Source organism: Natator depressus, chromosome 1 (assembly GCF_965152275.1).
Source record: "Natator depressus isolate rNatDep1 chromosome 1, rNatDep2.hap1, whole genome shotgun sequence".
Classification (NCBI taxonomy): Eukaryota; Metazoa; Chordata; order Testudines; family Cheloniidae; genus Natator; species Natator depressus.
The window spans coordinates 22,861,231-22,886,685 of NC_134234.1; the positions used below are offsets into that span (position 1 = coordinate 22,861,231).

At 44.4% G+C, this 25,455-nt stretch overlaps 1 protein-coding gene across 1 annotated transcript in view; it reads left to right on the forward strand.

Annotated features, from left to right (window-relative positions):
* Positions 1 to 25,455, forward strand: part of CCDC81 (coiled-coil domain containing 81) — a 33,630-nt gene that overhangs the window by 2,843 nt on the left and 5,332 nt on the right. The window contains exons 4-14 of the mRNA XM_074956263.1: positions 1,282 to 1,538; positions 2,884 to 2,969; positions 6,288 to 6,415; positions 7,953 to 8,070; positions 11,616 to 11,739; positions 17,265 to 17,411; positions 19,064 to 19,171; positions 19,775 to 19,944; positions 22,314 to 22,392; positions 23,335 to 23,561; positions 24,248 to 24,373. Coding sequence (XP_074812364.1) covers positions 1,282 to 1,538; positions 2,884 to 2,969; positions 6,288 to 6,415; positions 7,953 to 8,070; positions 11,616 to 11,739; positions 17,265 to 17,411; positions 19,064 to 19,171; positions 19,775 to 19,944; positions 22,314 to 22,392; positions 23,335 to 23,561; positions 24,248 to 24,373 — 1,570 coding nt within the window. The remainder of the gene's footprint in view (positions 1 to 1,281; positions 1,539 to 2,883; positions 2,970 to 6,287; positions 6,416 to 7,952; positions 8,071 to 11,615; positions 11,740 to 17,264; positions 17,412 to 19,063; positions 19,172 to 19,774; positions 19,945 to 22,313; positions 22,393 to 23,334; positions 23,562 to 24,247; positions 24,374 to 25,455) is intronic.

Below are 25,455 nucleotides of genomic sequence, written 5' to 3' on the forward strand. Positions count from 1 at the left end.
AACTCCAAGTCTAAAGTGGCCTGCAACCGGTTTATTTTATTTTAGTGGCACATACCTTAATAGAGTAATCAGCTGGAGACAGCTTAAAATAGACCCGAACAAACAATAGGTTTTATGAAGCATGCGTACAGTTGTATGTATTCTGAACAAAAGGAGTTTCACATCAATACCATCATGTTTGCACAGAGTGGGGAGCAATGGTATTGATTATGCCTCTTGTGCAGCATCATGGGGCTGCTTTAAAAAAAAAACTCTTTTGAGTTTGAGTCTCAGTCTGGTGCCCCCTGGTGACAGAGCACTGGTACTGAAGGCAGAGAAATGGGCAGGCAAATTGTTAGGGAACTGTACTGTCGAAGGTAACAGATCTAAGAACTGGCCAGCACAGTCTTTGTACCATTTCAACTATATTGGTTTGAAACTGGTATAATTAAATCGATACAAATGGATGCAGTTACACTGTTGTCAAGGTGCCTTATATGGGAATAAGCTGTGCTTATACAGGTAATGCTTATTCCCATCATAAGCTATGCAGATATAAGGCACCTTTATACCTGCATATATAGTGTACACACTCGGGGTTGTACAATTTAACTATATCTGTTTTAAAGAAAATTGCACTCTTAACTGGAATAGTTAATTTGGAACAAAAACTGAATGTAGACCAGGCCTGATTCTCCTCTGCATTATGTTGGGCTTATGCGGATTTCAATAGTTATGCGGAGTTAATAGTTACACTGGTGTACAGCAAAGGGTGTAATGGAGTGCAGAATCAGTCCCCATATCTCTAAGATGAGTTGCAAAATGAAAGTTCTGATCACTTGTGGTTATCAAAGATCACTGTATTTAAGAATAGGGGTCCTGGTTAAATTCCTTCTCTGGTTTCATGTTCCATCCCCCTGCAATTTCAACTGCATACAGTATTCTTCACTTCCTGCCCTGAAATCCTGTGCTGTATAGCTGCCATGTTTCATTTTTGTATTTTCATATTGAGGAAGTCATCCCTGTATAGCTGGCATATCAGTTTGCTTTTAAAGAGCTTGGGATCCTTCAGAATAACGAGCTATATGGAGTTGTAAGAAGGTCAGTAAAATGGATATGATAATGAGCTCATAAAGGTTTTGTGAGGCTTTATTCATGGTTGTAAAGTGCTTTGAGCCTTTTACAGGAAGGTGCTACGTAAGTGCAAAATGTGATTCATTAATTCACAGCCTTGTTGCTGCTGTTATTTAGGAAGTCTGCTTGCTGTTTGAATTAGTGGGTTCCCCTGATTGTTGATTTCAGGTGATATCCCAATTATTCAACTGAACTTCATCATGTTATCCCTGGAGGGTCCCTTTAACAGGGAGATAGTGGAAGGATGTGTAAAAGAGACCCTGCTTTTTTTCTCACGATCCATCGCTATCAAACAGAATGTTGAATTCACTTTCAAGGGAATCGGAGTTCTCGTTATCCGGGACAACAAAGTGAAAATGAAATTTTACAAAGATTTCCTTCAAGCCATGGATGGCAGTGGCAATCTGGTGAAAGCTCTTTCCAATGTAAGTTTATCATTTTCCCAGGAGAACTTAAATTATTTTGAGTCAGTATCAGTCAATAATGTCTATTAGGCAGGTGGTGGGTCACACTGTGCACACAGCTAGTCTTGTACTGTATTATTCTTACCTTGTCCTCCCATATTATCATAATTTATTTATTCTTTGTTTTCTAGTAGTGCTTAGAGGCCTCCACTAAGTTCAGAGCCCTGCTGTGCTTGGTGCTGTGGATACACATAGTAAGAGACGGTCCCTGATCAGCAGTGCTCACAATCTCAACAGACAGGACAGCTCAATGTTGTTATAATGCTGTTATCCTTATTTTAAAGATGGGGAACTGAGGCACATACAAGCTCAGGGTATGTCTACACTGTAATTGGAGGTGCAATTGCAGCACATGTAGACATACTCGAGCTAGCTTTTTTCTAGCTAGCTCAGGTACCAATAGCAGTGAAGCCATGGCGGCACGGAATGAGCCTGCAAGGGAGTCTGATATGTACTCAGGTGGCTAGCCTGTGCGGCCATGACTTCACTGCTATTGGGACCTGAGCTTGCTAGGTTAAAGCTAGTTTGGGTATGTCTACATGTGCTGCAATCACACCTCGGATTGTAGTGTAGACATGCCCTAAGTGACTTACCCAAGGGCACACAAGAAGATTGCGGCAGAGTCTGGAACAGAACCCTGATCTCCTGAGTCCCATCCAGTGTCTCTCTCCCTATCCTACGTATTGCATCCTGTCATAATGCTCTCTGGGACAAGGACCATCTCTTGACTACATGTTTGTTCAACCGTTAGCACAACAGGGCCCCGATCGGCACCTCAGGGTGCTACTGTTGTACAAATAATAATGAATAATAGTACTTTGGGCAAAGAAAAAGAAGGCCTGAGTTTGTGTCCCTCCTTGGTATGAGGACAGAAATTTTAGCTGTGGGAAAGACTTGCTGCAGCTTTGTGAATGAAACCTTAACTGGACTAACTGATGTCTGTTCAAGTCCATAATCTGCAGGAACCGTACAAACAACCAACCAAGCAGTGCTTTAAAACCACACTAGTAACATGTGTTAACCATGTACCTGTCTCCACTTGCTTCTCTACTGGAAAGTAAATATCCTCTTTATTGAGTCTAATGATTCCTGACCACTCAGAAATCATGACAATATTATCATCCATTATCAGTGATTGGCTGGGACAGATTCCATCCGTTACAGTGAAGGACAAATGTGAATGAAATATAATTTTGTGACAGGATTTTGGAGCAGCAGCCTGTTGTTTTAGAAGTAGAAAGGGATGCCTTATTTGTTACCTGCTAGACAATGTCCTCCGAGTTATCTCAAATGTCTGTCATTGTAGAGGCCCGGGACAGGCGATTCAGTCATTTCAGGCAGAGAAACTGCTATGTCTCAGTCCCGTGGTTGCAGTGTTGTCATGTTTCCAAGGTGAGTACTTCCGCTTCTTTACCAGTTCACTGACCAAGCTAGCATCTCCTATCTTACATTTGACAGCCCAGAATCTATTGTGTTAGGGCTTGTCTACACATAGAATTATTACTCCAGAATACCTATTCAGGGTAGCTATTCCAGGATAACTCTATGTGTGGGCACTCTTTTTCTTTAAAAAAGTATTAAGCTAAATTGGAACAAGGCACTTTTATCCCAGGATAAGAGAGTCCACTCATGGAGTTATTTAGGAATAGTTGTTGCACTTTAACTTCACACTTTACCATAATCTGAATTAACTTCCAAGTATAGACAAGGTTAGATAATGTTTTTCATAATGCTTCACCTGCCTCATCTCTTTCTTTTGTATAAGATTTCAAAAGGAGTTTAAATATGTATGTTGCCTGATTTTTACATGAACAGCTTCCATTAAATTATGGATCTGGCCTTAGACTTACAAAAGTCATATGGTCATGTATGTTACTGGTATTTGTGGCATTCAATTGAATAAATCCGTACCACCAGTCTTCCTGGGTAGAAGATCCACAGGAAAAAGTGACAAGTCAAAAAGACAAAAGGATATCTTGCTTCCCTCTTCAGTAATTCCCTTTCCTTCATAAACTAACTGAGGTACACAACCTCCCAGGGAATCATTTCCTCCTTTTCCCCCAGAGGAGGAGTTCCACCCTGTCTCCCCCTTCCTGCCCCCATGACACTGGTTCAGAACAGGAACTATCCATTCATGTAACAGTGATGGGTTTAAAATATGACACTTTGTGAATCATCAGGAGTAGACTTTCACCATTAGAAAAGTGAACTTTTCAAGGACTTTCCAATAGTATCAATTATTTGTTTCTAGTCCTAGTACCTCGTGATATGTTGAACTGTAAAATTACAGCACTGTCATGATATTTAAGGTAATTTTTTGAGTTTCTAAAATATATTAGTTTTATTTTTTCCTCTCCCTCCGAGTCCCATTTGGGTGGACTTTAGGTAACGGAGGGGCTGATCCTGAGAGGGGCTGAGTACCCACTTCCAAGTTGCTCAGCTCAGTTTCCGCACACCTGAAGATGCTCAGCACTTAACAGAGCTCTTGCACCTTGCAGGCTGGGATCCTATGGGAGCCATAGGCGCTGACTCCATGGGTGCTCCGGGGCTGGAGCACCCACGAGGAAAAATTGGTGGGTGGTCTGCACCCACCAGCAGCTCCCCGCCCCGCCCCCTGCCTGAGCTCACCTCCGCCTCTGCTCCACGTCCTCCCCTGAGCACGCCGCGGCTCCGCTTCTCCCCCTAGCTCCCAGCGCTTGCCGCCGCGAAACAGTTGTTTTGCGGCAGCAAGCGCTGGGAGGGAGCGGGGAGGAGCAGGAATGCAGTGCGCTCTGGGAAGAGGCGGGGCCAGGGTGGGGATTTGGGGAAGGGGTCCAATAGGGGCAGTGAGGGGGCAGAGTTGGGGCTTTGGGGAAGGGGTTGGAATGGAGGTGGGGCAGGGGTGGGAGTGGGGGGACAGGGGGCGAGCACCCACCGGCACTGGGAAAAGTGGGCGCCTATGATGGGAGCCTGGCTTTAAATGAAGGGGAATGTAAAACACAGCACGAGTGAAATATTTGCAGCTTTCTGAAGCATCTCCAATAGTGACATCTCTATCAAATGTGTAGCATACACAGAATACATGGTGTATTGATGTGGTGTGATCTAAAGGGTTTATTGGTGTGGCTTGGGATGAAATGAATCACACACACTCATGCTGATAAAGCCTTCAACATAGATAGGGCCTAACCAAATTCACAGTCCATTTTGGTCAATTTCACAATCATAGGATTTTAAAAAAATTTAATTTTCATGATTTCAGATATTTAAATCTGAAATTTCAAGGTGTTGTAACTTTAAGGGTCCTAACCCCAAAAGGGGTTGTGGAGTGGGGGAGGATAACAAGGTTATTGTAGGGGGGACTGCGGTACTGTCACCCTTACTTCTGCGCTGGCAGCAGCTCTGCCTTCAGAGCTGGGCAGCTGGACAGCAGCAGCTGCTGGCTGGGAGCCCAGCTCTGAAGGCAGAGTCGCCGCCAGCAGCAGCGCAGAAGGAAGGATGTCATGGTATGGTATTGCCTCCCTTACTTCTGTGCTGCTGTCTGCAGAGCTGGAACCTCAGCCAGCAGCCACCACTCACTAGCTGCCCTGCTCTGAAGGCAGCAGCACAGAAGTAGGGGTGGCATGGTATGGTATTGCCACCTTTATTTCTATGCTGCTGCTGCAGGGGGTGCTGCCTTCAGGGCTGGGTGCCTGGCCAGCAGCCGCTGCTCTCCAGCCACCCAGCTCTGAAGGCAGCGCAGAAGTACCATAACGCCCTCCCCAACCACCTGTTGAGTTGGGACCATAGGTGCCAACTCCGTGGGTGCTCCGGGGCAAGAGCACCCACAGAAAAAAATTAATGGGAGCTCTGCACCCCCACCAGCCAAGCTCCCCTCCCCATCCCCCCGTCTCACTTCACCTCTGCCTCTGCCTCCTCCCCTGAGCATGCCGTGTCCCTGCTCTTCCGCCTACTTCCCAGTGCTTGCAGCCGCGAAACAGCTGTTTTGTGGTGTAACAAGCTCCGGGAGGGAGCAGGGAGGAGCGGGAACACGGCGCGCTCAGGGGAGGCGGCGGGGAAGAGGCGGGGCTGGGGCGGGGATTTGGAGAAGGAGTCCAATAGGGGCAGGAAGGGGGTGGAATTTTGGCAGGAACTTTGGGGATGGGGTTGGAATGGGGGCGAGGCAGGGGTGGGGAGGGCGTGGGGCAGAGTGGAGCTGGGACAGGGCCAGGGGCAGAGGGGGGTCCAGTGCTCACCAGCGCCAGCAGAAGTTGGCGCCTATGGTCAGGACCCCAGTTTGAGAAACGCTGGTCTCCCTCGTGAAATCTGTATAATATAGGGTAAAAGTACACAAAAGACCAGACTTCATGGGGGAAGACCAGATTTCACAGTCTGGGATGCGTTTTTCACAGCCTTGAATTTGGTAGGGCCCTAAACATAGAGCTTTGGTGTCCTTCGGTATAAAAGGAGTTATAGAAATGTAAATGACTGAGAATAGTTAAACTGAATACTTTCTGCCTTACTTCGTGACATATAGATTGCCATAAAGAATAATTTTTGTTACTGTCCATTTTTATGTAAATCATTTTACATGCATAATCCTTAAGGCTGCTCTATATTCTGCTTTTGAAAAGTGCAATCTTTACAGTAGTGCTAAAGATGCTTGTGTGACCAGGTTACTAATACAATATTGTGCCTTCTATTCTGGCATATGTTCTACAAAACAAACTGATATCTTTTCCTTGTTTCCAGGATTGAGTTGAAGGAAACAGACAACAAAGCAGCCATGGAAACCATCATAGAAGAACGTGAAAAGTCCAACAAAGAAAAGGAGCCAATAGAAAAAGAGAGAACTCATAGTAACAGTAGCAGTAAAAAGGGTAGGTTGTCAACTGAATATTGATACAGGTTCATTGTCATTCACTTGTCAGACAATAGGGGCCAGGTTTAAAATGTGCAGTTTGCACATGGTCTGGCACACATTTAACAGGTGTAAGCATCCATCATGGCAATGATCAATCACGCTAGCCATCATGGAACGGAATCACAAAAGGGTCCAACCCTTCCAATTCAAGAAGATATTTCCACTCAACTCTAATACCTACACTGTATTGCAAAAGGCTCTCTGCAGTTTTATGAGTTTGGCTAGGCAAAAAGCATTGAAAGTTCAGAAAATCTATTAGCATTCCAATATGGTGTTTGCCTCGTACAAAATCACAGCTGGCTTTTATTTGGAGAGAAAGCATCCTCCTGTGATGATCATTTGAAGGCTGCCAGCCTATGCCAATACTGAATTCTATCTTTAAAGCTGGGAAGCAATTTTCATTCTAACCCTCACTTTCAAGTTGCTCATAAACATCACAAAAATAATCCTTTAGGGCTGTAAATTCCCATGCTTAGGGTTTATCTCCACAGGAAAGTTTTATCAGTATATTGGTAAAAATAAACGAGTATAACTCCCTGTGTGGACACTTTTATTTTGGTATGTCACTCCACATGGGGAGTTACACCGGTATAAGTATATTGGTTTACATTCACACCTTAGCTTATACTGCTATAACTTTCCTGTATAGATAAGTCGTGAGTCTCAGCCAATGAGCCACATTCTGCATTGTGCTTTATCAATGGACAGGGAATGGAGTCTGAGACTAGTTGGTCAAAGTTAGGAAGAGACAAATAAATCAGAAGTTATTCAGAGAAAAGCAGCTAAAAATGCTTTAGCCTCGAGAGATTGATTGAAAGTGGCTGGTGTGCTTTGGAGGCTCTGTGCACACCACTCTCTTTGAATTCAGCTGAAAATCAGTCAGTTGCTGTATAGCGTTGCCAAATTAAGCAGGGCTGAGATAACCATCTTCAGTTATTTATTGTTTTGGGGCTATAACCAGGAGTTATGGGATGAGATAAAGCAAAGGAAAACTTAGACTCACTGAGCCAGATGCTGGAGCTACATCATTTTATACCATCTGAGCATCTGTCCCACTCTCATGGAAAATATTCCTGACACTGAGATCTATTAGGCTGTGCAACAGTCTCCTAAAGGCACTGGTAGCCCCATTTGTTAGAACACAGTATAGTGTAGAGTGTGGGGAATGATGCTGCACTATAGAAATTAATAGCTGGGAAACACCCATGATATTATGTGTCAGACAGGTATTAAAACCTGTAGGTGACTGAAACTCCTCCATAACTAATGTAGTTCAGTGGTAAAAGAATGGTTTTACGGCATTGGAATCAATGGGAGTACTCACCGAGTAAGTGACTTCTAAGACTATCAGAGTCTGTTCCTAAGGCATTTTTAAAACATGGAAATGCTGCAGCACATCTACAGTGTGTGTCTTATGTGAGCTCCCCTGCTATTCTCGTCTAAGTTGTCACAGAGATGCTGTTCTTGGGATTTTCCTTGTTTCACACTTACAGAGAATCTTCCCATTAAGCGCCTTCTGTCCCGACAATCTATTGTTCCTGCCAAAGTATCAGGGTTCAATCTGACTGATGAGCTGGAGAAGAACATCAAGCAAAAGAATGCCCCTGAAAGGTGAGACTCCCTGGGAGACGTGGATAAGGGTAACTATAAGCTTTTCAGTATTTTGATCTTGCACTGAACTACAGCTACAAAGTCTGTATTAATTGTGAAAAGAAAAAAAGAAAATTATTAATTAAACTAATGAGGAAGGGGGGTAAAATTTTCAAAAGTGCCTAAATCCCATTTTCAAACATGACCTGGGGGCAGATTTTTAAAGATATTTAGGCACCTAAAGATGCAGATAAGCGCCTAGTGGGATTTTCAAAAGCACCAAACAAGTTAGGCGCCTAAGTCTTCTACCACTACCTTTTGCTGCTCCTCCAGAGGCTGTGTTTTGTGCGGGGCCCGATCGGAAGACATGCTCTAAAGTGGCCTCTGAGCATGTCTACTGGATCAGGCCCTGCAGGTGAGACAGGCAGGGGAATGCCTAGTTTGTGAATCCCATTGGGACTTATGAACGTGTCAAGTGCTGAGCTGCTTGGTGGTGTCAGGACACTGGCTGTGCACTGACAGAAATTTAGGCACCTAGTGGACTTACCAATGGAAACCTAGGTGCTTAGGGACCTTAGGCACCTACAGGGTTAGCCAGCAGCTGAGTGGGTTTTGAGGACCTACATTTTGGACTTAAATGCCTAAAGTGGCCGTTAGGCATCTAAGTCCCCCATGGGAATCCCACCCTTAGGAACCTAAGTTCCATTGGCTTTCAATGAGATGTAGGCTCCTAAGTCCCGGAGTCACTTTTGAAAAGTGGCAAATAGGCTCCCAAGTCACTTAGGTGCTTTTAAAATTGTTACCCGAATCTGCTTGATGTGGCAGGTTCAGGCTCTCGAGTAAAGGCTTTAGAATGTGGCCAATATTTTGTATCTTTGTGTCCATTAGCAATAATCCTCTGAAGTCGGATAAGTAAGTAGATTTAATTTGTGTTTATTAGAATTATTGTACAAGCATGTCAAAATCTAAGCTATTTGGGGATGAATAGTATAAATGGGCATTTTCTATATAATGTCCCTGGGACACCAAGTTCCAGCTTATCCCTCGATCAGTGTATCAGTGTACCAGTTTATTTTCTTGAGATAAAAGTTAATTACCTAAGTAAACTAAAGGTTAAAAATTCCCATTGACTGAAGCTTTTATCATGCAACAGCCCTTTAAAAAACCCCAAATCTAGGGTAAGGGTGTGCTATTGGCTCATCTCACAGTGCCATTGGCTCATCTCACATTTTCTTGCTGTCTGGGAGGTATATAGCACAGTGAGTGTCTGTGAGTGTCTGGTGTCTACTTCATTTTCGTCTGACGCCATCTCCATTTTGTATCTGATAGTTTGGTAACTAAATGCAAACAATTATTCAAGAGGTTCAGGATCCTCTTACCATTCACAGTGGAGTTGAGTGAACCTGATCCTCCTACTTGATGAGAACAGTCTGCAGAGTTTATAAACATTTAATGGAAGAGAGACTCAGAGTGCTCTTCTAATGGCTTCTAAATGTTTTCACTGCTTGTCTGAGCTTTGTTTGACACTGTCAGTTGTTCTGGGAGGTCACTGAGACCCAATTCAGCCATGATTAAACATGTAGGAGCTCTTTGTTTTAATTTGACAGATACTGCTTTACAGGGCAAAGTGAAATTCAAACTTCTCATGCACCAAGGGGATAGAACAGTGCCCGTCTCCATTGTTTGTCTGGGGTTTAATCAGTTAACCGAGAGGCTTTTTCTTTTGTACTAAAGCTTATTACTGTGATGGGCACAATAGAACGGCCAGAGATTGATAGGTAGATAGAATTGCTTCTCTTACCAAATTGCTTTCTCTTTGTTTACAGCGTTCGCTACTAGCAATCTATCTGTATTGATCTTAGGTACTAATATGGCCCCCATTAGCATAGTGTATCACAATCTGTAGTGTATTTAAATGTATGTACAATGCCCAGTACAACTGTGTCCCCAGGTGCCTGACATTTAGATGACACTGTTAGTTAAATAGTGAGAGGGGCCTGGATCTGGGACACCTTGAGCTTTAGGGAAGTTCAGACAAGATGAGAGTGTTGTTGTTCAGGGTCATCGTCTCCCCCTCTCTGTTCATTTGAATACAGTCAGTGAAATAGGAGAAAACTGAATGCATGTTTCCATCCCCTGCCTTATTTATTGGTCATTTAAAGATATACATCGCTGCTTTGCATCTGAACCATCTCTCTGCCTCTCTGGCCGCTATCACCACAGCAGCTGAGCACCTCACAGACACTATTCAATTTATCCTCACCGTGCGCCTGTGAGGGGGGCACGTGCTGTTATCCCTGTTTTACAGTCACACACGGCATCTGCGTCAGAGCTGGGAACTGGGCCATTGGACCATTAGGCATGGGACAATCCTCAGCAGACGATGGATTGGACCCTAACCGATCGGTAGCACATTTTTTATTCAGCAACTATAAATGCAAGTGAATTCCTGCAGAGTTCTGTGTCCTGCTTTCCTGTTTCTCCAGGGGGTAATTTAGTTTACTGAAAACTTGTTTAGCCCTGTCTTTAGGTGTTCCTTCCTGGGCACATTGGCTCACTGAGGTTTTACTGTGTTTGTACAAGAGATAGTGGATGGACTCCTAGAATTGCTTCTGGGCCAGGCTGTGACAGTGTGCATGACAAAGCATCATATGTGCACACTGATGGCAAATTAGTTACTGGCTGTGACACAGGGTATGACCACACTGGTGCTAGAGGTTTATGTCCAGCTCAGGTAGACATACCTACGCTAGCTCCGATTGAGGTAGCATGCTAAAAATAGAAGTGTGGCTGTGGAGGTACATGTGGCAGGAGAAGGCTAATTGCCTCAGTATGATCCTGTCTGAAACCCTACTCGGGGGGATAGCTGGTCCTGTGGCTTGTGCTGCTGGAGCTACCTTGCTATTTTAGCATGCTACCTTGGTCAGAGCTAGCGCAGGTATGTCGACTGAGCTGGGAATTACACCTCCTACTCCAGTATAACCATACCCTGGAACAGTCTATTGTTAAGCTCAGTTTGAAGCTGTGGTCCTGATCTTATGGTTTTGAAGCCAATGCAAAGACTCCCCGTATAAGCCCATGAGTTCAGAGGCCTATTAAGGCAAGGTCCAGGCCATGGAGCTGAGCGAGTGCAGGAGCCAGTATTTCAGCTGTGAGCAACAAGAGGAGTAGCACACACCTGAGCACTGCTGGATGACTCCTGCTGCAGCAGGAACCAGACAGGGGCTAGCTCTCCAGTGCCTGGGATGACAAGACCAAAGGGAAGAAAGGATGGCAGCAGTTGGGAGCCCTGTGACTTGTGACTGGCTGTTTGGGAGCACCAGTGAGGTTTTCTCTTTATTCTTTTTACTGGAGGATGTAGCAATTTAGAGAATTTGGGTCCAGCTTCGTCTTAAGCCACCTCTTTATGTGTGGGCACTATCCTCTGGTGTGCATTCATGAACATGTGTTTAGTTTCTCAGTGATGTGCCAAACTCCATTGCAAAACTGCCTTATGCCCAGTGTGTTGGTGTCTGTACACGGCCCTTGTAATAAACTAATGCACACGTCCTGTTGTCTATTCCTAGCGCAACATCACCTGCTCCTCCGTGTTTCTCAAAGACTGAAACTGACTGCGGTCCCAACCTAATTCATGCTACCGGATCCAGAACTCCATCCCCTCTTTGTCAAGATCATGGTAGGGCTGGACAGGTACAATATATGGATCTTATTTACTTATTATGTCACTTTTTAATCGCAGCAAAACGTGGTTACCTGGGGGGTCAATTTTAAAACTGTCCCTAATGGCTGTTCATTATAACAGTCAATGGCTGTTTTTATAGGCCATATTGGATCTTACTTAAAAAAACAGGCAGTTCATTATGCAAGTATGAGTAAATCCTGGTCAGCACTCTATTTTGAAGAAACATATAGGAATACATTATTTGAGACCTGGTTATTATGGAAATGTTAACCATAAGGCTCTTCATTCATTAGCAATTATGGGATGTAGAAAATAAATAGTTTCCCTATTGTGCACAAGTGTTTTGCCAAAACAAGTGCGAAGGTTGCATATTTTGTCAATTATTTTTACACCTTGAAGTTTTCTGGGAGCTACTGAAGCAATGTGGGGACACTGCACTTTGATTCAAAAAGGGATTAGATATTTATGTGGATATCAAGAATATCCAGTGTTGTCATAATTAATGACTACAAACATTTTGGGAGGGATATTAAAATCCGTGATTTAGGGTTTGAGCCAACCTCTAACTATGAGAGACCAGGATGAGACCTGTGTGTGGGGCAGATTATCCCACATCTGCCTATTTAGGGGCTCTTACATCTTCCTCTGAAGTGTCTTTTAACAGTGAGGGTAATTAACCATTGGAATAATTTATCAGGGGTTGTCATGGATTCTCCATCACTGGCAATTTTAAAATCAGGACTGGTTGTTTATCTACAAGATCTGCTGTAGTTCAGACAGGAATTATTTTGGGGATGTCCTATAGCTGGCCTGTGTTATGCAGAAGGTCAGACTTGATGACCACAGTGGTCCCTTGTGGCCTTAGAATCTATAACTCTGGTGCTGGTCACTATCAGAGACAGAATACAGGATTAGATGGTCCTTGGGTCTGATCCACTGTGACTGTTCCTATGTTCAAACCATGAGAGCTGGCAACACTGATTGGGTCAGATCTTCAAAAAAAAAAGGAGCATAAAATTAGGCTCCTGAATCCATATTTAGGATCTATAAAAATTGTCAAAAGTTCGGAGCATGCAGCACTTCTGACTGGGGCTTATGTCCTCGTAATGCTGCTGTATTAATTCTTGAGATCAATAGGAGCTGGTGGCTGCTCAGCAGTTTTGAAATCAGGCCACTGATTTAGGAGCCTAAATATGGATTTAGGAGCTTAACTTTAGGCTATTTTTTTTTAAATCTTGGCCACTAGCTAATTTGTCCTATATTTAACTAACCAGCCAGCCGAACACAGACAACACATATACTAACAGCTGGGAAAATTTTCTGTTACTCTCACCTGCAATGTGCACTGTAGAACCCTGCTCACTAATATATATAAACGTTGCAGTTTGTCCATGTCTGACTATACGCAAAACCAGGCTCTTCTGTGATTTTGTTGTGTTCATGTTTGATTTCCAAGCTGATCTAGAAAGATTCTACTGCATGTTCTGGGTTGGAAATTATAAAGTGATTGGAATAACAGAGACTTGGTGGGATAGCTCACATGACTGGAGTACAGTCATGGATGGTTATAAACTGTTCAGGAAGGACAGGCAGGGCAGAAAAGGTGGGGGAGTAGCACTGTATGTAAGGGAGCAGTATGACTGCTCAGAGCTCCGGTACGAAACTGTGGAAAAACCTGAGTCTCTCTGGATTAAGTTTAGAAGTGTGTGCAACAAGAGTGATGTAGTGGTGGGAGTCTGCTATAGACCACCGGACCAGGGGGATGAGGTGGATGAGGCTTTCTTCCGGCAACTCACGGAAGCTACTAGATCGCATGCCCTGATTCTCATGGGTGACTTTAATTTTCCTGATATCTGCTGGGAGAGCAATACAGCGGTGCATAGACAATCCAGGAAGTTTTTGGAAAGCGTAGGGGACAATTTTCTGGCGCAAGTGCTAGGGGAGCCAACTAGGGGGGGCACTTTTCTTGACCTGCTGCTCACAAACCGGGTAGAATTAGTGGGGGAAGCAAAAGTGGATGGGAATCTGGGAGGCAGTGACCATGAGTTGGTTGAGTTCAGGATCCTGACGCAGGGAAGAAAGGTAAGCAGCAGGATACGGACCCTGGACTTCAGGAAAGCAGACTTCGACTCCCTCAGGGAACGGATGGGTAGGATCCCCTGGGGGACTATCATGAAGGGGAAGGGAGTCCAGGAGAGCTGGCTGTATTTCAAGGAATCCCTGTTGAGGTTACAGGGACAAACCATCCCGATGAGTCGAAAGAATAGTAAACATGGCAAGCGACCAGCTTGGCTTAATGGTGAAATCCTAGCGGATCTTAAACATAAAAAAGAAGCTTACAAGAAGTGGAAGGTTGGACATATGACCAGGGAAGAGTATAAAAATATTGCTCGGGCATGTAGGAAAGATATAAGGAGGGCCAAATCGCACCTGGAGCTGCAGCTAGCAAGAGATGTCAAGAGTAACAAGAAGGGTTTCTTCAGGTATGTTGGCAACAAGAAGAAAGCCAAGGAAAGTGTGGGCCCCTTACTGAATGAGGGAGGCAACCTAGTGACAGAGGATGTGGAAAAAGCTAATGTACTCAATGCTTTTTTTGCCTCTGTTTTCACTAACAAGGTCAGCTCCCAGACTGCTGCGCTGGGCATCACAGAATGGGGAAGAGATGGCCAGCCCTCTGTGGAGATAGAGGTGGTTAGGGACTATTTAGAAAAGCTGGACGTGCACAAGTCCATGGGGCCGGACGAGTTACATCCGAGAGTGCTGAAGGAATTGGCGGCTGTGATTGCAGAGCCCTTGGCCATTATCTTTGAAAACTCGTGGCGAACGGGGGAAGTCCCGGATGACTGGAAAAAGGCTAATGTAGTGCCAATCTTTAAAAAAGGGAAGAAGGAGGATCCTGGGAACTACAGGCCGGTCAGCCTCACCTCAGTCCCTGGAAAAATCATGGAGCAGGTCCTCAAAGAATCAATCCTGAAGCACTTACATGAGAGGAAAGTGATCAGGAACAGTCAGCATGGATTCACCAAGGGAAGGTCATGCCTGACTAATCTAATCGCCTTTTATGATGAGATTACTGGTTCTGTGGATGAAGGGAAAGCAGTGGATGTATTGTTTCTTGACTTTAGCAAAGCTTTTGACACGGTCTCCCACAGTATTCTTGTCAGCAAGTTAAAGAAGTATGGGCTGGATGAATGCACTATAAGGTGGGTAGAAAGCTGGCTAGATTGTCGGGCTCAACGGGTAGTGATAAATGGCTCCATGTCTAGTTGGCAGCCGGTGTCAAGTGGAGTGCCCCAGGGGTCGGTCCTGTGGCCGGTTTTGTTCAATATCTTCATAAATGATCTGGAGGATGGTGTGGATTGCACTCTCAGCAAATTTGCAGATGATACTAAACTGGGAGGAGTGGTAGATACGCTGGAGGGGAGGGATAGGATACAGAAGGACCTAGACAAATTGGAGGATTGGGCCAAAAGAAATCTGATGAGGTTCAATAAGGATAAGTGCAGGGTCCTGCACTTAGGATGGAAGAATCCAATGCACCGCTACAGACTAGGGACCGAATGGCTAGGCAGCAGTTCTGCGGAAAAGGACCTAGGGGTGACAGTGGACGAGAAGCTGGATATGAGTCAACAGTGTGCCCTTGTTGCCAAGAAGGCCAATGGCATTTTGGGATGTATAAGTAGGGGCATAGCCAGCAGATCGAGGGATGTGATCGTTCCCCTCTATTCGACACTGGTGAGGCCTCATCTGGAGTACTGTGTCCAGTTTTGGGCCCCACACTACAAGAAGGATGTGGATAAATTGGAGAGAGTCCAGCGAAGGGCAACAAAAATGATTAGGGGTCTAGAGCTAAATGAGGAGAGGCTGAGGGAGCTGGGATTGTTTAGTCTGCAGAAGAGAAGAATGAGGGGGGATTTGATAGCTGCTTTCAACTACCTGAAAGGGGGTTCCAAAGAGGATGGCTCTAGACTGTTCTCAATGGTAGCAGATGACAGAACAAGGAGTAATGGTCTCAAGTTGCAGTGGGGGCGGTTTAGGTTGGATATTAGGAAAAACTTTTTCACTAAGAGGGTGGTGAAACACTGGAATGCGTTACCTAGGGAGGTGGTAGAATCTCCTTCCTTAGAGGTTTTTAAGGTCAGGCTTGACAAAGCCCTGGCTGGGATGATTTAACTGGGAATTGGTCCTGCTTCGAGCAGGGGGTTGGACTAGATGACCTTCTGGGGTCCCTTCCAACCCTGATATTCTATGATTCTAAGTCTAAAACGACATAGCTGATAAGGGTAGGTCCACACTTGGGGCAGTGAATAGAGCCCAGACACAGCACACTCAGCTAGCACAGGTATAAACAGCGGTGGAGAGCGGGGTGGGTAAGGCTTAGGCGAGTAAAGACATGCCAGAATGCTAGGGTCTGTACCTTACATGGCTCTCTACACACCCAAGCCATGCCTCCCATGTCTCTATTTTTAGCAGTGTAGTGTCCCACTGCCTTCCCACTGCTGGAGCCTTTCTCCACTGCAGTGAAAGATGCCAGCAGCAGGGAAAGGCTCTGGCAGAGGGAGCCAGCGAGAAAAGGCTCCACCACTGGGGAGCTGCCGGAGCCTTTTCCCACTGCCAGAGCCTTTCGCTGCGGCGTGTAGCTACACGTACCCTGCATGTCACTGCAAGTGTAGCCATTGCCAAGCTCTGCCAGAGAGGCTTGTAGGTTGGGTTTTTTTTTGTCAATTTCATGTATATCTCCTGCCGTTGGTCCCATGTAATCTTTTGCACCGGCAGACTGTTCCAGATCTAGGAGTGCTAATAGTTATCAGGGATGGGATTTTCAGATGTTCCTACAGATTTAGGAGCAAAGTGACTTTCAAAATAAGTTTTTTGCCACTGCACAGGAATTGTGCATCTAGCTCAGGGGTGGCCAACCTAAGCCTGAGAAGGAGCCAGAATTTACCAATGTACATTGCCAAAGAGCCACAGTAATACGTCAGCAGCCCACCATGAGCTCCCCTCCTCCACCCGTTCCCAGCGCCTCGCACCCACCGGCAGCCGTGCCGATGAGCGCCTCCCCGTCCCTCCCCACACCTCCCAATCAGCTGTTTCGTGGTGTGCAGGAGGCTCGGAGCGGGAGTGGGAGGAGCGAGGGCATAGCAGGCTCAGGGGAGGGGGCGGGAAGGGGTGGAGTGGGGGCAGGGCCTGTGGCAGAGCCAGGGGTTGAGCAGTGAGCACTCCCTGGCACATTGGAAAGTTGGCACCTGTAGCTCCAGCCCCGGAGTCTTTGCCTATACAAGGAGCCGCATATTAACTTCTGAAGAGCCGCATGTGGTTCCGGAGCCACAGGTTGGCCACCCCGATCTAGTTGGCCTTAGTAAGGAGGAAATAATTTCCCTCTAGTATTTTTAATTAAAACACCATTTGTAAGAAGGTTGGATTTTCTTGAAGACTTGTGGAAGTTCATTGTAGGAGAAGGGTAAATAGAGGGTGAAAAAATAAAAGAGATGACTGTAATGTGCATTCTTTTATATTTCTATGGGGACTCCAGGAAATGTGCTACCTGTGTATGCAGCGTGCTCAGAGGAACATCCCAGCGTACTTCAGCGAAGAGAGGCGGAGGAAAGAGCAGGATGATGACAGAATATTGGTGCAATACCAAACTATGAAAGACCAGGAGGCTCTTCATAGGCAGCAGGTATTCCATGCAATTTGGAGCACTCAGAGAAACAGGATTCCTACCACCAGGGAGAGCTGAGTTTTGAATCCTTCAAAGAAGTAGGCAGGAAAGGTATCTATAGATCAGTGGTTCTCAACCTATTTGCCACCGTGGGCCACATATGCTGCTCTCTCTGTTATGTGGGCCGCATCCACACACTATATATATTACTTGTATGGCCCGAAGGCTTCACGTGGGCCGCAGCTGTGTGCTGATTGGGCTGCAAATGGCCCGTGGGTTGTGAACCACTGCTGTAGATGCTTGTCCATTTGCTATTCTGAGAGAAAAATTTCTAAATAAAAAATGAGGGAATAAAGAGAGACCTGCTGCATCAAGGTCTTGGTCCAAAGCTAGCTGAAGTCAATGGAAAGAGCCCCATTGAAATCAGTAGGCTTTTGATCAGGCCCTTAATTTAACTATCACATTGTTGCTTCGCAGAAATCTCTGTTTGTGCCCAGAGTTCTAAAGGCTTACAGCAGAATTCTCTCTGCATGGCAGTTCTTTACATTCGCTGGTCTGGGAGTGAAATGTGTTCCAATGAAGAGGCCCCACACAAGACTCTGTGCACCACTTCAGCCCCAGAGGCTTGAGGGTTTAAGTGGTTCAAAAGGCCCTGTGCTAGGTCCTTGGCATTGGCAAGCATTTCAGTCACCATGTGCAGACCAAGTATTGCCATGTTAAGTATTCAGAACTCATGGGAATGGCTTAAAAACTGTGAGATTTTATAATAAAAAACAAAAATTTAGCTGTTTTTTTTGTTTGTTTTTGTTTTTGCCTCCTGGCTTTTGGGTCACATTTTCAAGCTTTTCGCTGCACCCATGACAGCTAGAAACTTTTTTTTTAAAGAAAAAGTGAGAGCTGAGTTTCTCACCGAGTCACATTATTTCATGAGCGGGAGGTTAAGAAAAAGAACAAATATCATAAGACTGCCTATAAAATCACAAGAGTTGTGAATGCTGAGCTCTCAAAGAGACGTAAATTGACCCCTGCAAATATACAGCAAAATATCAACACACAAATCTGCCAGGTGGATTGGAGAAGAGAATTGTGCCCTTAGGGGAGGTTATGTGGCCTAGTAAGTAGGGCCCTAGTGGTCAGGAGACCTGGAGTCTGTTCCCAGCTCTGCCACTGACATGCTGTGTAACCCTGGGTAAATCATTTAACCTCTGTGCCTCAGTTTCTCCATCTGTAAAGGGAAGATGATGATACTCCCTTTGTAAAGCAGTTTTAGGTCTATGGGCTGAAAAGTGTTGTAGAAAGCTAAGTGGTATTATCGTTATTCACTATAAATATATTAGTTTTAGAAAGTATTAAAATGTTACCAGTAATATTCTTATTTTATGTAAATCTAATCTTTTAATGGTGTGGTAAATAATATTAGGACCTAAACTATTAGGACTTGATCCAAAGCCCATTGATGTCCATGGGGAGTCTTTCCACTGACTTCAATGGGCTGGGGCTCAGGCCTTTAATGTACAGAATTATCTATTTCATTATAAAAGGAAGAATGTAAACTGCATGTCCAGAGAATAGACATGTCATTACTGGAGGATTTCCTGGCTGTGCAGTGACATTACTTCTGTTCACATCTTCATTTAAAATGCATCTCTTTTCTTTTCTTCCCACGATAGATGAAGTTCTTGGCGAACAGAGAACAGAACCAAAAAAACGCTGCCTTTAATCTGGGGGTGGCCGAAGCAATGAGAAACCACAAGAATGAAAAATCCACAGAATTTCATGTAAGAGCTTTTTGTTTGGTTTTGTTTTTTAAGAAGAATAGTCCCATCCTGGTAACTTTTCTGCCCAAGCTGTGTATTGACTTTCCATTAGTATATATAACATGGAAAGAAACATAAGAAACTGGGTCACATAAAGCATTAATAGACAAATCCTTTCAGTGTGAGAACTTTCAGCAAGGGAGACTATTAATGCATTTAGCAGTGATGCTCAGATTTTGTTATCATTTAGTCTGACCTGCCTAACACAGGCCGCAGGACGTCACCAGTAATTCCTGTAATGGAAGGAATTATTCTTTCCTGCGATGTAAGTGAACATTATCTAGCACAGAGTACTGGAGCACAGTAATAACAATAGTGATAGTGGTTGGGCTACTTGGGGGCATTAGTGAGATCTTTGTCAACATTTTGCCACCATCCAAGGGGAATTTTGGGGTGATTCTCCTGGTTCTGATGGGATTGTCCCCTTTCTGGGTACTGCTAATGCATCTCTGCCTGAAATGGTTCTGCAGTGTTCATATTTAAGGAAATGATGCCATGTTTTCATGGTAGCATCTTCTATCTCATTTCTCCCATCAGATATGAAATGTGTTTCTTTCCTTGCAGAAATCATTTGTTTTCGTTAAACGGCCGCCCAGCCCTCCCCCATACGCCAAGCAAGAGGAGTATTCACAAGACTTGTTGAAGCAAATGGAGGATAAGAAGGAGAAGGAGGCAAAACTAAAGCAGGACAAAGAGCTGATGGATCGGCTGGAACAAGTGCAGCTTGCGGAAGAGTAAGTCTGCCTGTTGTCTCTGCCTAGGGTAGGAGATGGGTGTGGTGTTGGTGGGAGTGGGTCCATTCTACACATCTCTTGCCCTTGGCACTAGAGTTAGGACCCAGAGGCAATGGTAGTAAAGCCAGTCTTGTTAGAGCTGAGTGAAAAATTGATTTTTTGGTTCTGTGGCCAAACCACTTAGTGTCAAACAGAAACTGAATTTTTCATTTTTTCTCGCCAGAACAAAAACCAAAGAAAAAACAGTGTTTGGGCTGAAACTGAATGTTTCGAATGTCGATTTGAAATGACATTTGGAAACGGACCATGCCAACATTTCAGATTTTTCTTTTCCGCTTTTTCCCCAGCTGAAACTGTTCCCTGAATTCAATCTGAATTTCATGAATAGATTTGGTGCCCTGAAAAAGGCATGTTTCAATGAAAGAACTATTTGCACAAAAAATGTTACCTAGCCCTTGTTCTGTTCTGTTTTGAATGCTGGATTGGGACCCCCGTGAGAATGTGATCAGAAATATGATTTTAAAATATTCCTATTGTGTCTCTATCCAGTCTCACCTATCGAATCATTCCACCCACCTACTGGTGTTTAAGCACCTGATGTTACAGGTCAGTTCTACAGTACAGGTCAAAGAGATACATATACAACAACAATCCATCCCATAAATATCCTTAAAAGTCTACGTTCACCAATTCACTCCTATACAATTAGTATGGGGAATGAGGGGAAGCCACTACTGCCTTATATGAAATGGCACAAAGATCAGGATTGTTGACTTCAGAATGACTTGGATTAATCTTGTATGGTAGAAAAGGGGCTTCTTGGGGTAAGGACTGTTTCTGTGTGTCTTATTCAGTGTCATTGCTAAGGTAGAAGAAAGTAATATTAGGCTCACAAATAAACATAAGGGTCCAGATTCTGATTTCGCTGATGCTGATGTAAATCCATTGACGTCAATGGAGACACTTTTGGTTTTACACTAATGTAATGGCAATCAGAATCTGGCTCAGAGAGTAGTAAAGATGCAGATTTAACAATGTTTGTGTGCAGTGAGTGTAATGCAATATCTCTACAAGCAATTTAGGCAGAATTTATGTGCGTGGGTGTGGAGAGAGAGGCTAATTATGTGGCAGTACCTTCCATGTTGATTTGAGCCAAAGGTTTTTGTAGCCAGAGCTAAAATTCAAGCTGAATCACTATATGGGATTTGAAAAGAAATATATGTGAAATGGTGAACGAGGACATCGTAATCATGAGGAATCAACTCTGGTTTATTGTGTCTTCCCTGCATCTCATTTATGCATAATTGCAGTACAAGCAGGCACTCTGAGCCAATCAGGGCAATGGGTAGCAGTCATTTCATTCTGTTATAGAATTACTCCAGTTAGCGTTCTCTACAGTAAAATGTTATCACCTCACCTTCCTATTCTGTATAGTGTTCGCTTCTAAGTAGGTTCTTATCGCCATAGTATTGGCGCGCCTTCCAGCCGTGTATTAAGTGATATAATTATATCTGCAGTGTAACTTCTGGATTTGGTTCGGGTTCAGTTTTGTTGTGTGTTGTTTACCTACATGCTACTCTGTGTTTGTATTAGAGAAGGCAGGTGGAAGAAGTGCTCCTTGCATTTGGAGTGGAAGGTAGAGGGAGGTTTGTGATGGTTCTTGGTTCCTAGGGGAGTTCATCCCATGGTCTCGGACTGGCCCTGAGAATGCTCTGTCTCCTACACAGATTAACTTTACTCTTATGGTAGGAAATTCTAGAGGTTCAGCCACTTATGAACTGTTTTTTTGCCTCTTCAAACACAAGGACAATGATTTAACAAACTAGCTGGCTAGGGTTTACTGTATGCGTATCACTGCCCTCTGCCAGATGGAATCAGATCATTTACATTGTGTGTCATAGGCCCTATATTGCTAATAGCCAATAGAGGCTTCCTTTGGATCACATAGTAGGGGCTGACTGTGTTTTTGGAGCATGAGGAGGTCTCAGTCCTATTCCTGCTGAATTTAGGAAATTCCAAGCTGCCAAGGTAGGCAGCATCATAGTGACAATCCTAATAATCTGACGTGGCCAGAGATTTGTTGCTATATTATCGCATGGAAGCAAGGGTGATGCACACAGCTCAAGCTCAGTGTCGTAAGTTGTCTTACTCTATCATGGAAGTCATCATTATTAACGATTATTATTATAATAATTTTCGAGGAAGCAGAGCCATCTTGGTAAGGTAGAGAATCGTGGTAGCTAAATGTTATGGACTCAGCTATACTATTGGCAGATTTGTATTTCACAGGGCATGCCTGGATGAATCGTATTTCTTCAAAATATCACCTCAGTAAAACTCTTGTGACTCTTTTGTATTTTTATTTCTAGGCTAGCTGCCCAAAGAGCTAAATATCTGAAGGGCAAGATGGAAGAAATGCAGTGCTATAAGAGGGCCTTGGATACACAGGTAAAAACTTGTGATTAATAATTATGTGCTCCTCACCAGGCCAGGTCCACTGACCTGATAGTGACAAAGTTTTTAAAATGAAAAAAAAAATCCTGTGTTTGATAACTTTCCTACCTATTATGTGGCTAAGTTATATGTGTTTAAAAACTGGAATGTTTCTCAGAAAGTTGTGGAGAAGGGTGGAGATATACCATATCTGAAGTGACATATTAAAAAACTCTATAATGATATAAGCAATAATAAGATCCTCCAAAGTTTTAAGAATTATCCTTCTAGCCAGTATTTTAAAGCTGTTGAGATAGTGAGTCTATTTAACACCTAAAATGAGGTGCAGTTTACAATGTTTCTATTGCTGGCTGAGAAAATAGCCCGTCCCCCCTCAAACTAGTTATGTAGAGGTATCTGTTTGGATTGAGTAGAGCTATACAAAGTCATGAAGGATTTTTTTTGAGAAATTTTGAATTTCTAGATTGCCATGAGATTCCAAGAGCTTAGGCAGCATTCAGTCCCTGTCCTGAAGATTTTACAGAGTAAATGGACAAAACACACAAAGGGCGGGAGGGGAAACAGAGTTGCAGAGAGGTGAAAGGATTTGCCCAAGGTCACAGAACAGGTCAGTGGCATAGGTGGGAATAGAACGTAGGTGTCCTGACTCCCAGTCCAGTGCCTTATCCAGTACATCATGCTGCCTCCTCCATAAGGTGATATTTAAAAAGGAAAAATATGGACTTGAATATCAATGCTTCCTGACATTGAACTATAAAATAATCAAGGGAAGTGGTAGAATCCTCATTGGTTGTGGCATTTAAATCCAAATTGAGAAAGTGGATTAGCTGATTTAATAGGTCTTCTCCCATCCCTAGCTTCTGTCATTCAAAGTTTTCAGAGCCATGTGTGAGGTTAGTTCCATCATGGTAAAATCTTCATATCAACCTCATACAGATAAAGTTGAAGCCGATACAGTTGCCGGTCTGTGAGCCTGACTCAGCAGATCTCATCTTTGGGAAGAGTGATATGACCAATGAGAAGCTTGCAGAAAAAAGGCACCGAGCCCGGGAGTTCTACAAGCACCAGCTGCACTCCGCAGCACAGCAGAAGAGGACGGCTATCCTCAATCAGCTGGTGGAGCAGAGGAGAGAAGCTGACATGCTGCAGAGAGCCAAGAGAGAGTAAGCCTGCAGCTCAATCCAGTACACCATTTCCAATGAAGCCTGGGGAAAATTCAACAGCAGTAACGAAATTGCCTCACAGGGCTTTGGGGTAGGGCAGGAGGGTGCATTTTCTCCTCTTTAAGGCCCCAGTCTAGCAAAGCACTTAAGCACAGGCTTAATTTTAAGCATGTGAATAGTTCCTACTGAAGACAATAGGACCACACGTATGCTTAACTTTAAGCCTGTGTCTAAGTGCTTTGCTGGATCAGGTCTAAGTGGAGAGACTTGGAGCCTTCTGCTGGGATTGATTCAGTCTGTGCAAGTCCAGAGCTGAACTTTGTGGATTGGGCCCATTTCTGGCTGAACATTTCAGACAAGTGCCTGAATTTGTGGTTAATCTTCTCAGCTGAGCTAGCGGCCTTCATAGGCTCTGCCAAGAGCAGCCAGATCTGCCCAAGGCTGTGTGGGGTTTCTAAGCACCACAGGGTTTCTGGCTCAGGTAGTGCTCTCGGTCCATGTGCAATTCATTAACTTTGTCAGAGCCTCCAGCAGCTCTGCTGCTGGCAGGGAGAGGGAGTCATATTAGACAGCCCACCATGCTGGGGCTGTGGTTAAAGAAACCCAGGGACAAACTGACAGAGTGGGGGAGTGGGAGATAGATTCATCCATGAATCGTAGGAGAGACCTTTTCAATAACATTTCAGGTGGATTGCAGACAGAGGAGCGCAGTTTGAGAAAATATTCCAGATGAATTTAGCAATGCAGGATGACTGGCAAAAAAGCGCTGGAATGAAAAGGCTGAGGGAAGTTGACGAGAAACTATTTGAGCGGTAAGATTCCTGAACGCTGAGGGGATTTCCCCTTTCCCATCTTCCTTTTTTCCCGTTTTTGCTACAGTGCCCATCCTTTCGCCAGTCACACCTGCTGCAGTGCTTTGCCTTCAGAGCACAGGGAAGTGGCAACCCCATAACTGATCTCAGTACTGCTTCATTCTAGAATGGGTTAGAAGCAAAACCATAGTAACACAGTACAGGCCTTTGTCCCACTGTAGTAGCTGGACCATGTAAGAAGTTTGAGTCCACCACTATCTCCAAGCTAATGGATGTAAGGACCAGATTTCTAAAGGTATTCAGGTGCCTAGAGATACAAATAGGCACCTAGTCATAGAGTTTAAGGCCAGAGTGGGATCATCAAATTATCTTGTCGGACCTCCTGTTTGTCACAGGTCACCAGCACCAGAAGCTGGGTATGGGTGACAGGGGATGGATCACTTGATGATTTTCTGTTCATTCCCTCTGGGGCACCTGGCATTGGCCACTGTCGGAAGACAGGATACTGGGCCAGACGGATCTTTGTTCTGACCCTTGTATGGCCATTCTTATGTAACACCGCCCTGCACCTGCACACTAAACCCAGCAACCAAAATCAGACCAAAGTATCACAGCCCATAGGAGACAAAACTGTTATGTGGCCACAGGCAGAGAACAGGAGTGGCCAAGGTGCACCAGGGCCCTAGGCCCCCGGAATGGAAGGGACTTGATTAAGTGAGATATACCCAGTTAATCCTGGCAAATGACCAGTGCCCCACACTGCAGAAGAAGGTGAAACTCCCCACCCAAAGTCACTGCCAATCGGATTTAGGGCAAGAAAATGTTTGTTTGTATACTCAGCTTGAACAGAATCATAGGATTGGCATTCTTCACTTCCAGGATTTTTACTGCGGATTTGTATTGACATTTTATACTGTCTGTTTTCTGTTTGGGTGGATGGCAAGAAAGCAGGAGATGACAGTTAGTGGAAGGCTAGCCAAAAGGATTGAGTTTTAAAGTGCAATTCTTTCCTATACAAGTAGCTCCATATTCATGGTTTCTCACTGATTTCTGGATCACATTTGCTCAAGTAAAAAAGATGT